At 39.0% G+C, this 21,807-nt stretch overlaps 1 protein-coding gene and 1 pseudogene across 1 annotated transcript in view; one reads left to right on the forward strand and one right to left on the reverse strand.

Annotated features, from left to right (window-relative positions):
• COG7 (component of oligomeric golgi complex 7) overlaps positions 1 to 21,807 on the forward strand; it is a 75,206-nt gene that overhangs the window by 15,177 nt on the left and 38,222 nt on the right. Inside the window, exons 5-7 of the mRNA XM_058569868.1 lie at positions 5,060 to 5,142; positions 5,906 to 6,028; positions 17,699 to 17,897. Coding sequence (XP_058425851.1) covers positions 5,060 to 5,142; positions 5,906 to 6,028; positions 17,699 to 17,897 — 405 coding nt within the window. The remainder of the gene's footprint in view (positions 1 to 5,059; positions 5,143 to 5,905; positions 6,029 to 17,698; positions 17,898 to 21,807) is intronic.
• LOC131422542 (peroxiredoxin-1-like) lies at positions 12,786 to 13,413 on the reverse strand (annotated as a pseudogene).

The following is a 21,807-nucleotide window of genomic DNA, read 5'->3' on the forward strand; positions in this document are numbered from 1 at the left end:
TGGAATTGTTTTCTTAATTTCCTTTTCAGGTGGTTCATTTTTAGTGTTAGAAACAATTGATTTTTGTGTGTTGGTTTTGTGTTCAGCAACTTTGCTGAATTTGCTTATTAGTTCTAACAGGTTTTTTTTTTGAATCTTTAGAGTTTTCTATATACAAGATCATATCATCTGCAAACAAAGATAATTTTCCTTCTTCCTTTCCTGTTTGAATGCTTTTATTTCTTTTTCTTGCCTACTTACTCTGTCTAGGACTTCCAGTACTAAGCTGAATAGAAGTGGCAGAAGTAGGCATCCTTGTCTTGTTGCTGATCTCAGAGGAAAAGTTTGAAATGGTCTTTCACCATTGAGTATTACATTAGCTGGGGGCTTTTCATATATGGCCTTTGTTATGTTGAGGTAGTCTGCTTTTATTCCTAGTTTGTTGAGTGTTTATATCATGAAAGAGTGTTGAATTGTTCAAATGGTTTTCTGCATCAGTTGGGATGATCATGTAGATTTTTTTCCTTCATTCTGTTAATGTGGTGTATTACACTCATTGATTTTCATATGTTGAACCATCCTTGCATCCTAGGAATAAATCCTACTTGGTCATGGTGTATAATCCTTTTTTTTTTTTTTTTATAATTTTATTTATTTATTTTTTCCCCCAAAGCCCCAGTAGATAGTTGTATGTCATAGCTGCACATCCTTCTAGTTGCTGTATGTGGGACGCGGCCTCAGCATGGCCAGACAAGCAGTGTGCCGGTGCGCGCCTGGGATCCGAACCTGGGCCACCAGCAGCGGAGCGCCAGCACTTAACTGCTAAGCCATGGGGCCGGCCCTATAATCCTTTTAATGAGCTGTTGAATTTGGTTTACTAGTATTTTGTTGAGGATTTTTGCATCAATATTCATCAGGGATATTGGTCTGTAGGTTTCTTTTCTTGTGGTGTCTTTGTCTGGCTTTGGTATCAGGTTAATGCTGGCCTCATAGAATGAATTAAGTATTCTCACCTCTTCAGTTTTTTGGAGGAGTTTGAAAAGCATTGGCATTAGTTCTTCTTTAAGTGTTTAGTAAAATTCATCAATGAAGCCATCTGGTGTGCTTTTCTTTGTTGAGTGGTTTTTGGTGACTGATTTATTGTCTAGTTTTAGGTGTATTCAGAGTTCCTGTTTCTTCATGATTCAGTCTTGGAAGGTGGTGTGTTTGCAAAAATTTGTCCATTTCATCTAGTTTATCCATTTTGTTGATGTATAATTGTTCATAGTACTTTCTTATAATCCTTTTTATTTCTGTAAAATCGGTAGTAATGTCCCCTCTTTCATTTCTGATTTTATTTATGTGAGTCTTTTCTCTTTTTCTTAGTGAATTTAAATACAAGTTTTTCAATTTTGTTCATCTTTTCAGAGAATCAACTCTTAGTTCCATTGACTTTTCTCTTTTCTTTCTATATTCTCTATTTTATTTATCTCTGCTCTAATCTTTATTATTTCCTCCCTTCTGCTAGCTTTGGGTTTAGTTTGTTCTATTTTTTCCTAGTTCTTTAGGAAGTAAAATTTAAATTGTTGATTTGAGATCTTTCTTCTTTTTAATGTAAGCATTTACAGCTGTAAATTAGCTCTTAGCGCTGCTTTTGTGGCATCCCGTAAGTTTTGGTATGTTGCATTTTTGTTTTCATTTGTCTCAAGATATTTTACACTTTCCCTTGTAGTATCTTCTTTGACCCATTGGTTGCTTTCTTTGACCCATTGGTTGCTTAAGAGTGTGTTGTTTAATTTCCATGTTTGTGAATTTTCCAATTTTCTTTCTTCTGTTGATTTCTAGTTTTATTCCATTGTGACGGAAGATACTATATGATCTATATGATTTCAGTGTTTTAAAATTTATTTAGACTTGTTTTCTGGCCTAAGGTATGGTCTGTCTTGAAGAATGTACCATGGACACTTGAGAAAAATGTGTATTCTGCTGTTGTTGGGTGGAGTGTTCTGTCTGTTAGGTCTGATTGGTTTATAGTGGTGTTTCCTCTGCTTCCTTGTTATCTTCTCTCTGGTTGTTCTCAAAGTACTCTCTTGATGCACCTTCTGCCTGTCTGTTCTTTTTCTTTTTCCCCCAATGTGGTACTTTTGCATAGGTCCCATCGTGGAATTTTTTGTTTGTTCACATTTGTATATGGGTGCTTTTTTCTGGGCCTGCTATTTACTGAAAAATAGTGGGCATGGGATCTCCTTGGAGGCTCCTCCTTGTTTCCTGGGCTTTATCGAGAACCTTCGTCTTGCCCTTGATTTCAATGCTCCATTCTCTGTTGTCCTCTTCAGTTGCCTAAAGTGAAGGGATTCGGTACTCATCTTCAGCCTGTTCGTTCCATATCTTCCCCGTTTGTCGGTTCTCTATTTTGAGTCTTCTCCTCATTAGCAGGATTCTAGGACAGGAGCTGGGCTTTTCGAAAGTCACCGTCTGGCAGCTTTGTTCCTCACATTTTCTCATGAATTTGTTGCAACTGCAGACCCCTGGAGCTCACTTGTGTGGTTGGGGTACACATCCAGTTGTGGGGGGGTGGGGAAGTAGGAGTGGGGCGGGGAGGTGGGGGCTCCATGAATTCAAGTGGTTTTCCTTTCCTTCTGGGTGACTTGGCTACTTGGAGCTGACATCATGTTGGAATGATGCCCTCTGGGTCAGGATCATGGGCTTTGGTTTTTGGGGTAAGCTGTATATGACAGCTTTCGTTCACAAATTTGAATCAGGCTTGATTCCAGACCTGACTCTCTGTAGGCAGGATGCCGACTCAGAAGGCGGAAAATGGCATTTTCCAGCCCTGTGGGCTGTCCCCACTGCTGGGCTGACGCAGAACCAGGCCTTCTTCCCACGTATTGCCCAGGCCTCCCTTTGCTCCCGGCCTTTACCTGTCTACCATGCTGCTCCATGCTTACGTCCGGAGTTCTCCCAGCCTCCCCTCATCTTGGACCAAAATGACTGAATATTTGATTGGCATCCTTTGAAGTTTGCAGTACAGATATTTTCCTTGCTTCAACACAGATGAATGGTATTGTATTTTTCTTTTGGTGGTTAATTTTGGTGAGTAGCAGGAAGGGCCCCTCCTCCCCTCCAAAAGTAATGTGCTCTTTAATCAGCCATCTTTCCTGGAAGGCCAAGGTGCTTCTTTACCTAACAGTTTTTAAAGAGAAATCCCTGATAAATTAGTACATCCCCAGCACATTTCCCTCTCTCTCTCTCTCCCAGAGTGCCAGTCTCCAAGTACACATGCCTACTGCATTTTATACAACCAATGAATTCAGTCGATAAGCTGAAGCAACTTTTTGTAGTATAATTTTACATGTAGCGGGAGGATTCATTTATTTAAGTGATCTTATGAAAATAAACATTTTAAAGGCAAATAGCCATTTTCTAACATGAATTCCTGCCCATTAAATTGAGATCTGCTGGGAGGTCTCCGAAGTTTAGCTGGGTTATCACTGCGGTAGTTGCTATTACGGCTTTTCCTTATTGGGCTTCTAAGAGATGAAGGGGAACAAAGCAGATATAAAAACGTTGGGCACCTGTTAGCTCAGGTTTTTTTTTTTTCTTTCCTTCTTTTTAATTTAATTAAAATTAACTTCCCCCAGTTTTACCAATTTATCTGTTTTTTTTTTTTTATCTGTTTAATTTAATGTACTAGTCTTGAAAAACTGGCATTCCTCTATAGGAGCTAAAGACCTACATATTATTACTTTGAAGTTTTACAATGCTTTTACTAAATGGGTTTGCTATATTGGCAAATTCTGCTTTATTATTTGTTTTAAGAAATAACAAATTCTACTTCGTTGGGTAGAAATTTTTAAAATTATGATTATATATTCAGAGCAGTACACATTATAACAGTTTCTTTCTAAAGGTATTCTTTGAATATACAGCCAAATGTTGATAGTGTTTAACAGAGTGTGATAGGATTATAGCAAATTTTTCTTCTTACTTATTGTTTTCCATTTTTTCCACCTTGAACATGCTACTTATAATGCTGAAAAACAGTGCTATTTGAAAACATCATTAACTTACTGTGTTTTTTTGAGTGCCTGCTGTGTGCTGTGCTGATTTCTAGGAACAGTGAAACAAGACAGGAAAGGTCATGGCCCTCATGGAGCTTTTATTTCCAAGAGTGAGAAAGACAATAAGCTGTTATACAAGTAACTAAATAGAATAATATGGATTGTGATTAGTTCTATGAAGGGGAAGATGTGATAGGGAATAGCAGGGGGAACCTAATATAGGTGGGCTGATTGGGAAAGGCCCTTCTGATAAGGCGACAGCCACACAGAGAGCCAGAATATCATTCCAAGACATAGTAAGTACAAAGGCCCTGGGGCAGTAAAGAGCATGATTTGTTTTTGGCACCTGAGAGAAGGTCTGCTTGTGTGAATATTTTTTAGTTCATATAAATATTAGATTGAGTCATATGAAATTGCTGCCTTTGTAGGTCAGAAATTGAGTAGCAGGAGTTTCATGTCGTTCAACCTGTACTATGTTTAGCAGTCCTGCCATTGAGCTGCAGGTGACTGAAGCTCTCTGGGCTATGGTGTCCTCACCTGTCAAATGAGGTCGATTAATGGTTATTTAAGATACCTTTCTGTTGCTGACATTCTCTGATTCTAGTCAGGCCAGGACGACATGAGGCAGGTGAGTTGTCTAAAGCACAGAAGTGAAGGAGGCGCTCCCCCTGCCGTTGCCCAACCGGAGAGTGAGAGCTGCCTCCAGTGTTACAGCCCAGCTCCTCCCACCCCCGTCCCCATCCTGACTCGAACTCACTTTGCTATTCACATGTATAATCTTAGCTGTATTAATGATGCTTATTGATGCATTATTCTAAACAAGCCAGAGCGTGTGGTGTCTGATTGAGTCATCTGTTCTGCCCTTAACTTTACGTATTTTTCATATTCGTGATCTCCATGCCTGAGTTAATTCGTTGTCTAGGTGGGAGCTTCTGAATCCTAGCTTACATATATCCACACTTACCCTGGTGAATTCCTTATCTTGGCTGCAACAGAAACCTGCTAACAGTGTGGACATGTTTTATGTTGTTCTCCTTTAGATCAGTCCAAAGTGTTTGTGAAGGTTTTTACTGAAATTGACCGGATGCCCCAGCTTCTTGCGTATTACTACAAGTGTCACAAGGTGAGAACTCTTGAGTGATTATGATTGTGGAATGCTTATAACACTGGGCAACAGAATCCCAGTTTCATACTCAAAGTTAAAAATATTTGCCTCCTCAGCCTCAGGTCTTTTTCTTTCAATTAGCCAGTAGGGGGTGCTCTTGGTCCAGCCTTTATAGATTCATTTAATTGCCAGTTGGAAAAAGAATAATCAATTTTAGCCTCATTTGTATTTATAACTGGATTCCATTTACAGACTGAAAAGTTGTTTTAATTTTTCCTATTTTTGTCTTTTAAGGGAGATTCGTGTCTTAAGCTTTAATATGCCCTCAGCAAGCTGTAAGAATTTTACATATTTTCAAGGGTTGTTGAAGTTAGATTACTAAAAAACTTGACAGCTTCTTGGGCTAACCTAATTCCTTCAAGTCCTCATCTGTCTTTTAAGCAGTAGTGTTAGGACGTGAAGCTAAAACACACACCTCTAAGGTCTATTCAGAAGAGTGGTAGCATGCTGAATGGAAGTATATTGGCATGCTTTGGGGGCAAGATAAAAGGAGAAAGGATCACTTAGAGGGCAGCAGATTCAAGCTTTGATTGATGATCAGCGCAGGTGTTTTGGGATTTTTTTCTGGCCTTTTTTTGAAGTGAATGGTCATCAGTGGTTACCAGATTGCTCAGGATAGTAGGCAGAGGTAAAACACTTGCCTTGGTAGAAGGGCAGGGCAGTTTTAGCAGGCAGCATGGCCTGGTGTACCCATAAGGCCCTCTTTGTTCCGTCTCTGCAGGTGCCGCTTTTAGCAGCCTGGCAAGAGCTGTGTCAGAGTGACGTACCCCTGGACCGGCAGCTTACTGGGCTCTACGACGCCTTGCTCGGTGCTTGGCACACGCAAATCCAATGGGCTACGCAGGTAACAGCTCCTTTGGGTTCTAGGGAGAACAAAGCCCGTGGTGACAGGGGAATGGGTGTGGTCTCTTTCAAATGCAGAGCAGAAGAGCCTCGCTTGAAGAACCTCCCAATTTGCTGCCGTCACCAAAGGGGTTAAAAGATATGCTTCAAAACACAAGGCAGTAAAATCTTTAGGTCTCCGTTAAAACTCTTCTTATCACTCTTATCTATATCTTAAATAGAATCTAATGTGACAATGTTGCTTGTTGTTCCGCGAGGGAGCCTGGAATTCCTGAAGGCCATTATCTTCTGATCTGAAAGCAGGAGGCCCTTAGTCAGGTGGTGTTTGAGTGAACAAGATTGTTTTTATCTTAACTTCAGGTAAAATTTACCTGGCCTAAAGTTAGTTCCCTTGTTCTCACAGTACACCAAGAGTTAGAGGAAGAGGATAATTTTAAAGGCATCCTCTGACGTAAGGGGAGAGGTGGAGACGGGGCAACTTCACTTCAAATGGAAGCTTTGCATCACTCACTATCCCAAAGTCTCTGGGTATTGTCAGCCATGAAGGGTACAAACTGTTTTCTCTTGTCTTGATGCCAGAAGGTGCTCCTCTTTTAGAAGGGGAAAAGGCTATCTTACTTCTGAGCAATGACTAACTGGTCTGTTTGTGGTGTGGCTTATTATATTTTTTTCAAGATGATTTGTGAATCGCCCTTCAGATGTTCATCAGTCATTTGCTGGAATGAACTCAACTGTAGTTGGAGAGAATTCCTTGTACAGGGTCTTGTCAGTCAAGGTGGTTAAAGGACTCTTCTCCATCCTCATTTCTTTCTCCTTGAAGCAACCTCGTTCAGACTTAAAAAACAAAACAAAACAAACAAACAAAAGCCCCCCAAATGAAGTAGAAGTTTCACAGTTTTTATGTAATCATAAATTTTCTTCTTTTTTTGAGGAAAATTGGCCCTGAGCTAACATCTGTTGCCAATCTTCCTCTTTTTCTTTTTTCTCCCCAAAGCCCCAGTACATAGCTGTAGATTTGTAGCTCTTCTGTGTGGGATGCTGCCTCAGCGTGGCTTGATGAGTGGTGAGTAAGTCCGTGCCCAGGATCCAAACTGGCGAACCCCAGGCTGCTGCTGAACCAGAATACGCGAACTTAACCGCTACGCCACCCAGCCGACCCCAGTAATCATCAATTTTCAGTGACCCTGTCCGTCTGCACTCATTTATGTGTCCTTGCCTCTTCTACTGCTTGTATCATGAGGATAAAAACAGTTCATGTCCGTGCGTACAAATGTCTTTCTTCATCATTTAAGAAAAAGAGTTTTGACTTCTCAAACTTGTGTTTGGGTCTCATCCCAAATTTTGTAAGACATGAGTTTGTGCTAATTTATGCTTTTGGCCAATGGCCCATTTTCTTTTCAGATGTAAGCATGATAGGTGGCTGTCATCTCCTGAAGCTCAGTATAGTGCAAAAGAAAACCAAAGGCGCCGGGGTAAATGTGTCTCTTTCAGAATTTTATTCCCAGTATTTTAATATGAAAATTTTCCAACATATAAAAAAATTGAAAGAATTGTGCAGTGAACACCCATATACCCACCTCCTAGGTTCTACAGTGAACATTTTGCTGTACTTGCTTTATCACAGATTTATCCATCTATCCATGTGTCTATCCATTCATTGACCCATCTTGTTTTTTTGATACATTTCAAAGTAAGTTGCAAACATTAGTCACTTCAGAACGTACATATCAACTAGCTAATATTTGTTTACAGGTTTTTTGAGGTAAAATTGTGAAATGCAATGGTCTTAAATATGCCATTTGATTAGTTTTGACAAATACAGATACCTATGTAACCTAATCCCCTGTCAAGATACAGAACAATACCATCACCCCAGAAAGTTCTCTCATGCTCCTTCTCAATCTTTATTTCAACACCCCTGAAGGCAACCACTGTTCTGATTTTTTTCCGTCATAAATTAGTTGAGCCTGTTTTAGAATTTCATATAAATGGAATCATACAGTGTGTGTTCTTTTGGTAAGGCTTCTTGCATTCAGCATATTTTTGAGATGTATTCATGTTGTGTGTATTAGTAGTTTCTTCCTTTTTATTGCTGAATGCTATTATATGGCATGAATATACCACAGTGTGTTTATTCATTCTCTTATTGATGGACACTTGGGCTATTTCCAGTTTTGGGCTATTATGCATAAAGCTGCTCCGAACATTGTTCTAAAATTCTTTTTGTTGATACATGTGTTCATATCTCTTGGGTAGATACCTAGGAATGGAATTGCTGGGTTATAGGGTAGGTGCATATTTAAATTTATTTATTTATTTAAATTTCATTTATTTATTTATTTATTTTCCCCCAAAGCCCCAGTAGATAGTTGTATGTCATAGCTGCACATCCTTCTAGTTGATGTATGTGGGACGCAGCCCCAGCATGGCCAGAGAAGCAGTGCATCAGTGCACGCCCGGGATCTGAACCCGGGCCGCCAGCAGGGGAGCGCGTGCACTCAACTGCTAAGCCATGGGGCAGGCCCAGTGCATATTTAAATTTATAAGAAACTGCCAGACATTTTTCCAAAGTGGTTGTACTTTTTACACTCCCACAACACAAGTGTGTGAGAGTTCTGATTGCTCCACATCCTTGCCAACATTGGATGTTGTCAGGTCTTTTTTAATCTTAGCCATTCTGGTGGGTGTGTTATAGAATCTCATTGTGGTTTTAATTTGCATTTCCCTGATGACTAAGGATGTCGAGCACCTTGTCACGTGCTTATATCTTCCTTTGTGAAGTGTCTCTTCAGGTCTTTTTTTTTTTTTTTGTGAGGAAGATCAGCCCTGAGCTAACATCCATGCTAATCCTCCTCTTTTTGCTGAGGAAGACCGGCTCTGAGCTAACATCTATTGCCAATCCTCCGCCTTTTTTTCCCCAAGGCCCCAGTAGATAGTTGTATGTCATAGTTGCACGTCCTTCTAGTTGCTGTGTGTGGGACGCGGCCTCAGCATGGTGGGAGAAGTGGTGCGTTGGTGCGCGCCCGGGATTCGAACCCGGGCCGCTAGCAGCGGAGCATGAGCACTTAACCACTAAGCCACGGGGCCGGCCCCCAGGTCTTTTACCCATTTAAAAAAATTGAGTTATTTGCCTTTTTTTATTGAGTTGTAGGAGTTCTTTGTATATTCCAGATACAAGCCGTTTGTCAGATATGTTTTGTAGATATTTTCTTTCAGCCTGTGGCTTGAGCAGAGATATTGATTTTGATGAAACCTAATTTTTCAATTTTTTCTTTTGTGGTTATTGCTTTCTATATCCTAAGAAACCATAACCAACCCCCAAGTTGCAAAGATATTCTTCTGTGTTTTCTTCTAGAAGCTTGTTTAGCTTTTACAGTTAGGTCTATGGTCCATCTTAAATTAATTTTTGTATATAGTATAAGGTAGAGTCAGATTGTTTTTGTGTGGGCTATTTAGGTTAATTCTGTAGTCCTAGTTGATAAGTTTGGTCTTAGAGTCTGTGAACTTTTTGGTTGCTCTTTGGCCGAGGGCCAGAAAATCCCTTTTGCCAGGTCACTTTAAAGGAAAGAAGACACCATTGAGCGTAAAGGACCCAGCATGTTTTAATTGAAACAAGCATTAAAAAAATGCCTCTGAAGGTCTAGGATATAACTTTATAGTTTCAGCTGACCAACCAATTAGAACTCTTTAGAATAGAGTCATTTAGTCTAATTTTTCCCCCTGCCCCCAGGTTATTTAAGTAGGAGATAAGAGTGAAGTAGATATTCATTGCTCAGTCCTTTCTCACTGTATATAGAGAGGAGTGAGGATTTCCTTTTCTGGACAAGAATAATTTTCATCTCTTCCTTTGATCCCTTCCTTTCTTGTAGTAAAATGTTTCTTCTGTCAAATGAGGCAGTCGGACTGGGTGATATCTGAAGGTCTTTGTGATTCTCTCACATGAGCATGTTTGGGGGATAGTGAGGGGTATGCGTTGGCTGGAGAGGAGGGTTTGTATTGCGCGGCGATGTGTGTAGGGAGTGGGAACATACAATGGAGAAACTTTGAAATCAAGCCACCGGAGTTTGGCATTCTCTAGAAAATAATGAGACTCTGGAGCAATAAGTGAATGATGACATTACTATTTTAAGAATGACTTTAGGGGGCTGGCCCAGGGTTCGCCGGTTTGGATCCCGGGTGCACACCAACCCACCGCTTGTCAAGCCATGCTGTGGCGGCGTCCCATGTAAAGTGGAGGAAGATGGGCATGGATGTTAGCCCAGGGCCAGTCTTCCTCAGCAAAAAGAGGAGGATTGGCAGATGTTAGCTCAGGGCCGATCTTCCTCACAAAAAATAAAAAGAAGAAGAGGAAATAAAGAATGATTTTAGTGTCAAAACATCACCTATATATTTTCTCTGCCAAAAAGGCTTAACCCTAATGCTATCCTGAGGAAACACACAGACAAATTCAAATTAAAGACAGTTTTGCAAAACAACTAACTGTCCTGGACTCTTCAAAAATGTTAGTGCCATGAAAGAAAAAAAGTTGGGGAATTGTTTTTAGATTAAAGAAGACAAAAAAATATAACAACTAAATGTAATCGCATGAGCCTTGATTGGATTCTGCATGATGACAAGGAAACCATCCAGGGCATTAAAGGGACAACTGGGGAAATTTGAACGTGGAGTAAGGTAGGTAAAGGTGTTACATCAAGGTCGCGTTTGATTAGTTGTAGTGTTGTAACGTAGGAGGATACCCTTGTTTTTAAGAGATACGTGCTGAGGTGATGTGTCGTGATGTCCGTGCTAGAAATAAAGCAAAAGTGGCAAAATGTTAATAATTTATAATTCTTACAATATTTAAACATTTAAAATGTAAGTAAAATTTTAAAATAACATTTAGAAATAATGAATTGGGTGGTAGTGTATATGGTGAATTGATGAGGAAAGATTAGAGACAAGGTAAGAAGCTTTGTCTGGTCTAGGATGGTGATGGTAGTGGAGTGCAAGGCATCCAGTTCAAGAGTGAACAGTTGTTAGGACCTGGCAAATGATGAAAGAAAGGAAAGTCGAAAGGGAGATTTTTTATTCTGGTTGACTGGAGATGCTACTGAGAGAAATAGAGAAGTTGAGGGGAACAAGTCTGGGGAGGTCAGTGAGGAAATAATGAATTCCCATTTTTGATACTTCTAAATTCCACGTGAGAGTGGCTCAGCCTAATGGTGACATCCAGTAGATCGTTGGAAGACTGTTGCTCAGGAAATATTAATTGGTTGTTTTGTTATCTGTTGGGTTTGTTTGGTTCTTTCTTTCTTTCTCTCAGACTCTAGCAGGGAGGTTTATCAAACTAAACAGGTGTTCATTGAAGTTTTGTGAGTTATCTATGAGAATTTTAAAAATTTGTTTTCCATTTTGGTAATAATCTAAGAAAAAATATAAGCATATTTTGGATCATTCACGTGACCACCTTATAACTAATTGCTGCTGTGTGATTTCGGTGGGTGCGTTTGTGTCGATAGTCACATTGGTACCCCTATTCTTTTGGGGGCCAATGAGAAAAGAACAGAAACAAACTGAATACTTATATGATATAAGTGGTGTTGTCAACTGAGTGCTGTTTAATGCCATAGCCATCTTAATGTCTTCTTAATGTTTGAATGGAAATAGAAGCAGTGTGAGAATTCTCATCACACACCACAATGCCGAACTCAAAAGAACCTGTGCTCTGGCAATCAGATCAAATTAATGATGAAAAAGGCAGTTTAGTTGCAGTAGAATATCATCTTCATCTCTCCTATTATTTTGAATTTTATTGGTTTTATAGTTAAAAATTTTTTTATTGTAGTAAAATATATATAACAAAATTTACCACTGTAGCCATTTTTAAGTGTACAGTTAAGTGTCGTTAAGTATATTCACAAGTTGATTAACTATCACCACCGTCTGTTTATAGAACTTTTTCATCATCCCAAACAAACTTTGTACCCATTAAGCAATAACTCTCCATTCCCCCCTCCCTCGACCCCTGTGACCTCTATTCTACTGTCTATAAATTTTCCTATTCTAGATACCTCATATAAGTAGAATCATACAATATTTGACTTTTGTCTGGCTTATTTCATTAAGCAAAATGTTTTCAGGCATCATCCATGTTGTAACATGTATCAGAATTTCATTCCTTTTTAAGGCTGAATAATATTCCATTGTATGTATATACCACATTTTGTTTATCCATTAATCTGTTGATAGACTTGGATTGCTTCTACCTTTTGGCTATTGTAAATAATGCTACTGTGAACATAGGTGCACGCGTATCTTTTTGTGTCCCTGTTTTCAATTCTTTTGGGTATATAACTAGGAATGGAATTGCTGGATCATATTGTAATTCTTTAATGTTTTGAGGAGCTGCCAAACTGTTTTCCACAACAGCTGCACTATTTTACATTCCCACTAGCAATGCATGAGGGTTTCAGTTTCTCTACATCCTTGTCAACACTTGTCATTTTCCATTTTTTTTTTCTCAGTTCAAGTTTAATAGAAACTACAAAAGATCAAAAGTGATGTCCCACTACTATACACATCAGTTGGCCTGCCCCACAGCACAGCTCAGGCCATTCCCTCCAGAGGAAGGAAGGCTGGCCTCCCCAACCCCTGCAGGAAAAGTCTGTCCTGTCCCATACCATATCGGGGTTGAGTCTAAGGTCTTGTATTTTAAGCAGGACAATAGTTTTGTTCTCATGGCTGCCCACTGCAGCCTGGCCCTAAAATGGCCCAGTGGCTCATTTCTGCTTAGAGAAATATTCTTTGCTCTTCTAGACATCAGGTTTGATGGTATCACTGCCAGGCTTCCAGCCAGCTGGGCACACTTCCCCATGTTTGTCAGTGAACTGGAAGGCCTGAACTAGTCTCAGAGTCTCATCCACCGAGCGGCCAACACGGAGGTCGTTTACAGTTATCTGCCGAAGGATACCTTTATCGTCAATGATAAAGAGGCCCCTGAACGAGATGCCTTCATCTGCTTTTAAGACCCCATAGTCCTGAGCAATGGTGAGCTTTGGGTCTGATACCAAGGGAATATTCGTGGGTCCCGTCCTCCTTGTTTCTTATGTATGTTGATCCATGCTAGATGACAGAAGTGAGAATCCAGAGAAGCACCAATCACTTGGCAGTTGAGTTTCTTAAATTCTTCTGCCCTATCACTGAAAGCAGTGATCTCTGTGGGGCACACAAAGGTGAAGTCGAGAGGGTAAAAGAACACAACATATTTTCCTTTGTAGTCAGACAGGCTGATATCTTTGAACTGACCATCTGGCATAACATCCGTGGCTTTGAAGTTAGGGGCAGGGTGCCCAATTTTGGCGTTTCCTGAAGACATCTTGCTATCAGCAGCAATTACGCAAAAACCACCAAGACCACTCAGGAAGAAGATCTCCACTTTTTTTATAATAGCCATCCTAGTAGGTGTGCAGTGGTATCTCATTGTGGTTTTGATTTGTATTTCCCTAATGACTAATGATGTTATAATTTATTCATGTGCTTATTGGCCATTTGTATTATCTTCTTTTTAGAAATGTCTGTTAAAGTCTTTTGTCCATTTTGAGTTGGGCTGTTTGTTTTTATGTTGTTGAGTTGTAGGAGTTCTTTATATATTCTGGATAGCAATCTCTTATCAGATATATGATTTGCAAATATTTTCTCCCTTTCTGTGGGTTGTTGTTTTACTTTCTTGTAGTACCTTTTGATGCACAAAATTTTTAAAGTTCAGTGTAGTCCAATTTCTTTTGTTGCCCAGGCTTTTGGTATCATACTTAAGAAACTATTGCTCAATCCCAGGTCATGAGAATTTTCCCCTATGCTTTCCTCTAAGAGTTTTATAGTTTAGCTCTTAATGTTTACATCTGTTTAATTTTGAGTTAATTTTTGTATATGGTGTAAGGTAAGGGTTCAGCTTCTTTCGTTTGCATGTGGATATCCAGTTTTCTGAGCACCATTTGTTGAAAAGACTATCCTTTCCCCCACTGAATGGTTTTGGCACCCTTGTTGAAAGTCATTTGACCATGCATGTGAGAGTTTATTTCTGGGCTCTTTATTCTATTCCATTAGGCTATTTGTCTGTCCTTCTGCCAGTACCACACTGTTTTGATTATTGTAGTTTTGTAGTAAGTTTTGAAATCGAAGAGTGTGAGACTACCAATGTTGTTCTTCTTTTTCAAGATTGTTTTGGCTATTTGGGGTCCCCTGAAATTCCGTATGAATTTTAGGATGAGTTTTCCTATTTCTCCAGAAAATGTCATTGGGATTGCTTTGAAGCTGTGGATTGCTTTGGGTAGCGGTACCATCTTAACAATATTGAGTCTTCTAATTCATGAACATGGAATGTTTTCCATTTTATTTGTGTCTTCTTTAATTTCTTTCAGCAGTGTTTTGTTGTTTTCAGTATACAAGTCTTTCAGCTCCTTGGTTACATTTATTCCTAATTATTTTATTCTTTTTAATGCTGTTATAAGTGGAATTGTTTTCTTAATTTACTTTTCAATTGTTCATTGCTAGTGTATGGAAAGGCAGCTGATTTTTGCATGTTGATTTTATATCCTGCAACTTTGCTGAATTTGTTTATTAACTCTTTAACAGTTTTTTTGGTGTATGTGAATTCTTTAGGGTTTTCTACATATACGATTGTGTCATTTGTGAATAGAGAGAACTTTACTTCTTCCTTTCCAATTTGGATGCCTTTTATTTCTTTTTCTTGTCCAGTTGCTCTGGCTAGAGCAATATGTTGAATAGAAGTGGCAAAAGCAGTCATCCTTGTCTTAGTCCTGATCTTAGGGGAAAAGCTTTCATTCTTTCACCATTGAGTATTATGTTAACTGTGGGTTTTTCAGGTATGGTCTTTATCATATTGAGGAGATTCCTGTCTACTACAAGTTTACTGAATTTTTTTTTTCATGAAACGGTGTTGAATTTTGTCAAATGCTCTTTCTGCATTAATTGAAATGATCATGTGTTTTTCCCTTCATTCTGTTAATGTGGTATGTTACATTGATTGATTTTTATATGTTGAACCATCCTTGCATTCTGGAGATCACTTGGTCATGGTGCATAATCCTTTTAATGCACTGCTGAATTGGGCTTACCAGTATTTTGTTTAGGATTTTTGAATGTGTATTCATAAGGGATATTGATATATAATTTTCTTCTCTTTTTCTATCTATCTGGCTTTGATATCAGGATAATGCTGGCCTCATAGGATGAGTTAGGAAGTGTTCTGTGTTAGTTTGCTAGGGCTGCTATAATAAAGTACCATAGGCTGGGTGGCTTAAACAACAGAAATTTCTTTCTTTCTTTCTTTCTTTTTTTTTTCTGGGAAAGATTCGCCCTGAGCTAATATCTGTTGCCAATCTTTGTCTCTTTTTTTTTTTCCTGCCCAAAGCCCCAGTACATAGTTGTATATTCTAGTTGTAGGTCCTTCTAGTTCTTCTAGAGCCACTGCCACAGCATGGCTACTGACAGGTGAGTGGTGTGGTTCCATGCCTGGGAACTGAACCTGGGCCGCTAAAGCGGAGCGCACAGAGCTCTAACCACTAGGCAATCAGGGCTGTCTCAGAAATTTATATTCTCACAATTCTGGAGGCGGGAAGTCCAAGATCAAGGTATTGGCAGGGTTGGTGTCTTCTGAGGCCCGTCTCCTTGGTTTGCAGATGGCTGCTTCTCCCTGTGCCCTCACATGGTCTTTCCTCTATGTGTCTGCGTCCTAATCTCCTCTTCTTATAAGGACACAAATCAGATTGGATTAGGGCCCACCCAGATCACCTCATTTTACCTTAATTGTCTCTTTAAAGGCCCTACCTCCACATACAGTCACATTCTGATATACTGGGGGGGTATGGACTTCAATATATGAATTTGAGGGGGACACAGTTCAGACCATAACATGCTCCTTCCTCTTCAGTTTTTGGAGAAAGTTTGAGAAGGACTGGTGTTAATTTTTCTTTAAATGTTTGGTGGAATTTTCCAGTGAAGCCATCTGGTTCTGGGTTTTCCTTTGTTGGGAGGTTTTCGATTACCAGTTCAATCTCCTTACTAGTTATAGGTCTATATTTCTTCTTGAGTCAGTTTTGGTAAATTGCATTTCTAGGAATTTGTCCATTTCATCTAGGTTATCTAATTTATTGACATACAATTGTTCATAATATTCTCTTATAATCCTTTTTATTTCTGTAAAATTGGTAGTAATACCCACTTTCATATCTGATTTTAGTGATTTGCGTCTTCTTTCTTTTTTTCTTAGTCAATTTAGGTAAAGATTTGTCCATTTTGTTGATCTTTCCAATGAACCAACTTCTAGTTTTGTTGATTTGCTTTATTGATTTTCTATTCTCTGCTTCATTTGTCTATGCTCTAATCTTTATTATTTCCATTCTTCTGCTATCATTAGGTTTAGTTTGTTCTTCTTTTTCTAGTTCCTTAATGTGTACAGTTAGGTAATTAATTTATCTCTTCTTTTTAATGTGTGCATTTACAGTTATAAATTTACCTCTTAGCTCTGCTTTTGTGGTATCCCATAAGTTTTGCTATGTAGTGTTTTCATTTTCATTCATCTTAAGATATTTTCTAATAAAATTTTGAATTTATTGATTGTACAGTTTTTAAACTTATACCTTTTTTGGCATAAGAATAGTCTTATATCTTATTTCATGTTTTTGCATATTTAAGTTATGTTATAAAAAAGCATTTAATCAACAGTGGGGGGTCTGTGAGAGTCTCTGTCTAAATTCACTGTGTACATTATTCAAGTTTTGTCGAAGATATCTATAATATATAGAATTAGAAAAAAGCCTCAATGAATAAGTGAATCTAGAATCTAAAAAGCTCTGGATACGCTATTCCTGGTGGTCCTTACGAATAAAAGGTAAATCCACCTTCACTGAAGACCTGTGTCGAGAGGAGAGGTGGCTACAGGCTGGTCTGCAAATCTGCTCAGAGGTCCTCCAGCTCTGATTCAGTGACTCACTTTTCTTTTTTTTTTTTTTTTTTGTGTGAGGAAGATCAACCCTGAGCTAACATCCATGCTAATCCTCCTCTTTTTGCTGAGGAAGACCATCTCTGTGCTACATCTATTGCTAATCCTCCTCCTTTTTTTTTTTCCCCCAAAGCCCCAGTAGATAGTTGTATGTCATAGTTGCACATCCTTCTAGTTGCTGTATGTGGGAAGGGGTCTCAGCATGGCCGGAGAAGCGGTGCATCAGTGCGCGTCCGGGATCCAAACCCGGGCCGCCAGTAGTGGAGCGCATGCACTTAACTGCTAAGCCACGAGGCCAGCCCAAATCACTCTTCTTTAATTCTATTTGTTCCCAATTTCTGCATTGTCATGTTCACAGTCCTCTCTCTAGCCAATTTTTGGTGACCATCTAAATACTACATTTGATTGATTTGAAAATAGTGAGGCACTTGGTGCCAGTGGTAGACATGAAGTAGCCAGTTGTTCTGGACAAATTGCAAGTCCTGCCAGTTTACTTGGCTTTCTGAGCATGTTCACATTTGCAGTGAGGAAAACTTGGGGCTTAAAGCTCTTGATTAGACCACTTTGCAGCTATTGGAGGGATTCCTTTGAGCGATCCAGGGGACTGCTTCTTTAAAGGGTATGCTCCTGTTTGGTCCCCGTGCTGATGCAGGTCCCTCTCTCCCACTGCAGGTTTTCAAGAATCCCCACGAGGTGGTGACCGTGCTGCTGATTCAGACCCTGGGGGCCTTGGTGCCCTCTCTGCCCATCTGCCTCAGCTCCAGTGTGGAGAGGGCGGCACCTGAGCTGGAGCTCACCAAACTGCTGGAGTTCTACGAGGCCACCGCCCACTTTGCCAAGGGGTTGGAGATGGCACTGCTTCCCCACGCATGTAAACATTCCTCCTCCCAGCTCTCCTGCTTGTCTTTACTTGCTCTTTTTGAAGCTTGTGGGGCCTGGGTTTGTTTGCCTTTTCAGGTGAGTGATTTTACAGAAATGAAAAGGATCAGTGTTTTCCTTCTCAACAAATATGGAAGCCTTTTCCATGCAAACATTGCCATTATGGAAATAGTTGTTGCTTAATATGTTTACCTAGCACCAGTGCTGCCTAGGTGCACTGGGAAAGTGATGGACACTTCTGCAGGGGCTTAGAATGTAAAAGAGACAGGTAGGTATTAGTGGCAACAAGTTGGCAGCAAGTTGCATTGGGAGGGTAGTGTCCTTCCATTTCAAGTCATCATAAAACCTCAGACAATTCAACCTAAAGAGTAAGTTTAAGAGAACAGATGGGTTAGAGGAGCTTTTTGATGGGGCAACAGCAAGTTTTTGTTTTGTTTTTTTTTGATGAGGAAGACCGTCCCTGGGCTAACATCTATGGCAGTCTTCCTCTAGTTTGTATGTGGGTCCCTGCCACAGCATGGCTTGACGAGTGGTGTATGGCCGCACCTGGGATCCAAACGACGAACCCCGGGCTGCTGAAACAGAGCGCGCTGAACTTAACCACTATACCACCAGGCCGGCCCTAACAGCAAGTTTTTAAGGGCAGGGATGCTATGTTAGGACTAAGGGTGGCTATGGGGAAAATGGGCTTTCACCAGCTGCACCTGAGAGCAGAGGACTGCTTATTCCCATTTGGGCAAACAATGCAGGGGTGACGTTTCCCCAGCTGTTTTCCATCTATGTTAAAAGCATCATAAACTTTTAAGTAACACAGACCTCTTGACGCATGCTGCTGTCAAATCAGGAAATCACTTCAGGAAGGCCTTGTTCTATCATTTGGCTGCTGCGTGTCACTAGCGTGGTTTATTTAATAGTTATTCTCTTTAATTACATTCACATATAATTACCTTGTACATTCCAGGGAGTGTGTTTATTGTTCAGGTTCCTGATGATTCATAGGTGTTTTTGGCACGCTCACCGGTCAGGCCGTGGTTATGAGAGAGGCACGGAGGATGTGATTAGCTTCCAGGGGACCAGGATGCCGTTGTCCAAGTGGCTAAAGAGTGTTTAGGCTGTACATCCTGCTGGAGCAGAGTAGAATGAAGGTAGGGCAAGGAACAGGTTGCCTTCCTCCCACTGGTGCTGGACGTTATTGAAGAAGAGAGAACCACCCTCTGAAGACTCAGATACAGAGGGCTTTGTTAGTCAGCCATGGAAGTTTAGATTTTTAATGATTCCCATTGAGGTTTTCAGTATATATGTGCTGCCCAAGTGAGCACTCTATTGAGGTTTTCAAAAAGTATTTTTTTGATTTAAGAATACTTTGGAAACACACTCAAACATAAAAATAAAAGAAAATAAAAACGATCCATAACTTTATCACTCAGCTGCTGGCAACATTCTATTTTCTCCTAGTAATTAAAATAAAAATATGCATTTTCCATATAAACACATATACACACATATATATACTTTAAAATATTGGTTGTATACAATCTTATATTCTCTTTTTTTGCTTAAAATAATATAATGAGCATTTTTTATGTCATTAAATGTTTTCCTAAGACATGGTTTTTAATGATAACTGTGATAACTATGGCTTACTTTAATTTTTTTATTCACTATTGTAAATAAAACTATTATGAACAATTTTACACATTAATTTTTGAGCCCAACTCTGATTATTCCTTAGGATAAGTTTAAAAATTACAGTTGCTAAGAAATGAACATTTTAAAGATATTTATCGTATTTTGTTCTTTAAAAGGTTTCTACCTATTTTCTTGTCTATCAGTAGGGAATGAGGGTGCCCATTCCCCCGTGCCCTCACCAGCACTAGACTGTGTTTTTTTTCCTTCCCCGTCATTGCCAGGTTCTTAGACAATTAATGATGTATCATTTTAATTTTTTATTTCATTGATTACTAGCAAGTTTGAAAATTTAGTATCAAAATTATATTTTTTTCTCTTTTGAATTGCTTGTTTTTATGCCTATTTTTCTGTGTGAGAGTTTATTTCTGGTTAATTTATAAGAGCAATTTATTTAAAATAATGTATTATTAAATACATTATAAAAAGCAACAAAGTACGTTATAAAAGTTCATGATATAGAAATCCATAACACAAAATGAAAGTCTCTTATAATCCCACTTGCTAGAAACAACAATTGCTAAAAATTTATCCTTGGGCTGGCCCCGTGGCTTAGCGGTTGGGTGTGCGCGCTCCGCTGCTGGCAGCCTGGGTTTGGATCCCGGGTCTGCACCGACTCACTGCTTCTCCAGCCATGCTGAGGCCGTGTCCCACATGCAGCAACTAGAGGGATGTACAGCTGTGACATACAACTATCTACTGGGGCTTTGGGGGGGAAATAAATAAAATCTTAAAAAAAATAAAATAAAATAAAAATTTATCCTTACATAGTAAAGAGTTTTTTCCCATTGTTTATCAAGTATGTTGCAGATATATTTTCTAACTTTATATTTTGCCTTTAACATATTTCTATTTTAATAATTAATACATGTACATGGTATAATTCAAAATATATAAAAGATTATACAGTAAATTTTTTAAATAAAAGTAAATCTTATAAGTAATTTAAGTTGACTCTATAATTAATAAGCAATATGTATTCATTATAGGAAAACCCAGAAAATACAAGGAAGGAAAAAGATCATTCTTAACTTACCACCCAGAAACAGTATTTTGAATTATATACATATGTAGATTTTGCATATGAGTGTGTGTGCGTAAATGTGTCTTTAATAGAATATTTTATTACCATTGTCAAACCCAAGAAATTTAATATTGATTTAATATTGTCTCTTAATATACAATCTGTATTCAAATTTTCCCAGTTGTTCCATAAAAGTCTTTGTAGCTGCTTCCCCACCTCTCCTTCCCATTAAGATCCAGTCAATGTACACATCTTGTATTTGGTTGTCCCGTCTCTTTAATCTCTTACTCTGAGACAGTCATCTCATCTTTCTTTTGTCTTTCATGACATTGATATCTTTGAAGTATATAGGATAGAAGAATATAGGGACATTCTTGTAGAATGTCCCATGTTCTGGAATTGTCTCGTTTCCTCATGATTAGATTTAGATTAAACATTTTTGGAAAGAATTCTACATTGATAATGATGTGTACTTCCTATGGCCTCACATCAGGAGACACATAATATCTGCTTATCAGTGATGAGTTGGATCAGTCACTTGGTAAATGTATCTGCCAGATCTCTCCACTGTCAAGTTATCTATTCCTCTTTGTAATTAATAAGTAATCTGTGGGGTGATGCTTTGAGCCCATAGGAATATACTGTTCCTCAAGAAACATTTACCTAGTGACTTTAGCATCCACTGATAATCCTTGCCTGAATAAACTTTTACATTGCTGATTATAAAATGGTGATTTCCTAATTCTCTGATTCCTTCTACATTTATTTGCTGGCATTCTTTTGTCAAGAAGTGATTTTCCTTTCTTTCTCTTTAATATCACTATGAACTCATGGACTATTTTTTTATTCATTGTGTTACGATCCGTTATTGTCATTATTCATTTTGAGGCTCAGATTATTTCAGATTTGGTCAGTGGTTGCCCCTTCAGGCTGGCACTTGTATCTTTCAATCTTTGAGTGCTTTCTTGCTTTTTGGCACAAACTATTCCAGGAACGTGTACCTTCCATGCCTCAAACTTGGAATCAGCCATTTTCCCAAGGAGTTTGGTTTCTTCTAGTGGGAAATTGTATTTAGAAACTAAGATCTAGGCACCAGGGATTCTCATTTTTGCTGGGCTATCGTTACTTCTAGGCCTTTATGGTGGACAGAACTAGGGAATACATATTTTTTAAAAATTACCAGTTTATACTG

The sequence above is a fragment of the Diceros bicornis genome, chromosome 26 (genome assembly GCF_020826845.1).
Source record: "Diceros bicornis minor isolate mBicDic1 chromosome 26, mDicBic1.mat.cur, whole genome shotgun sequence".
NCBI lineage: Eukaryota > Metazoa > Chordata > Mammalia > Perissodactyla > Rhinocerotidae > Diceros > Diceros bicornis.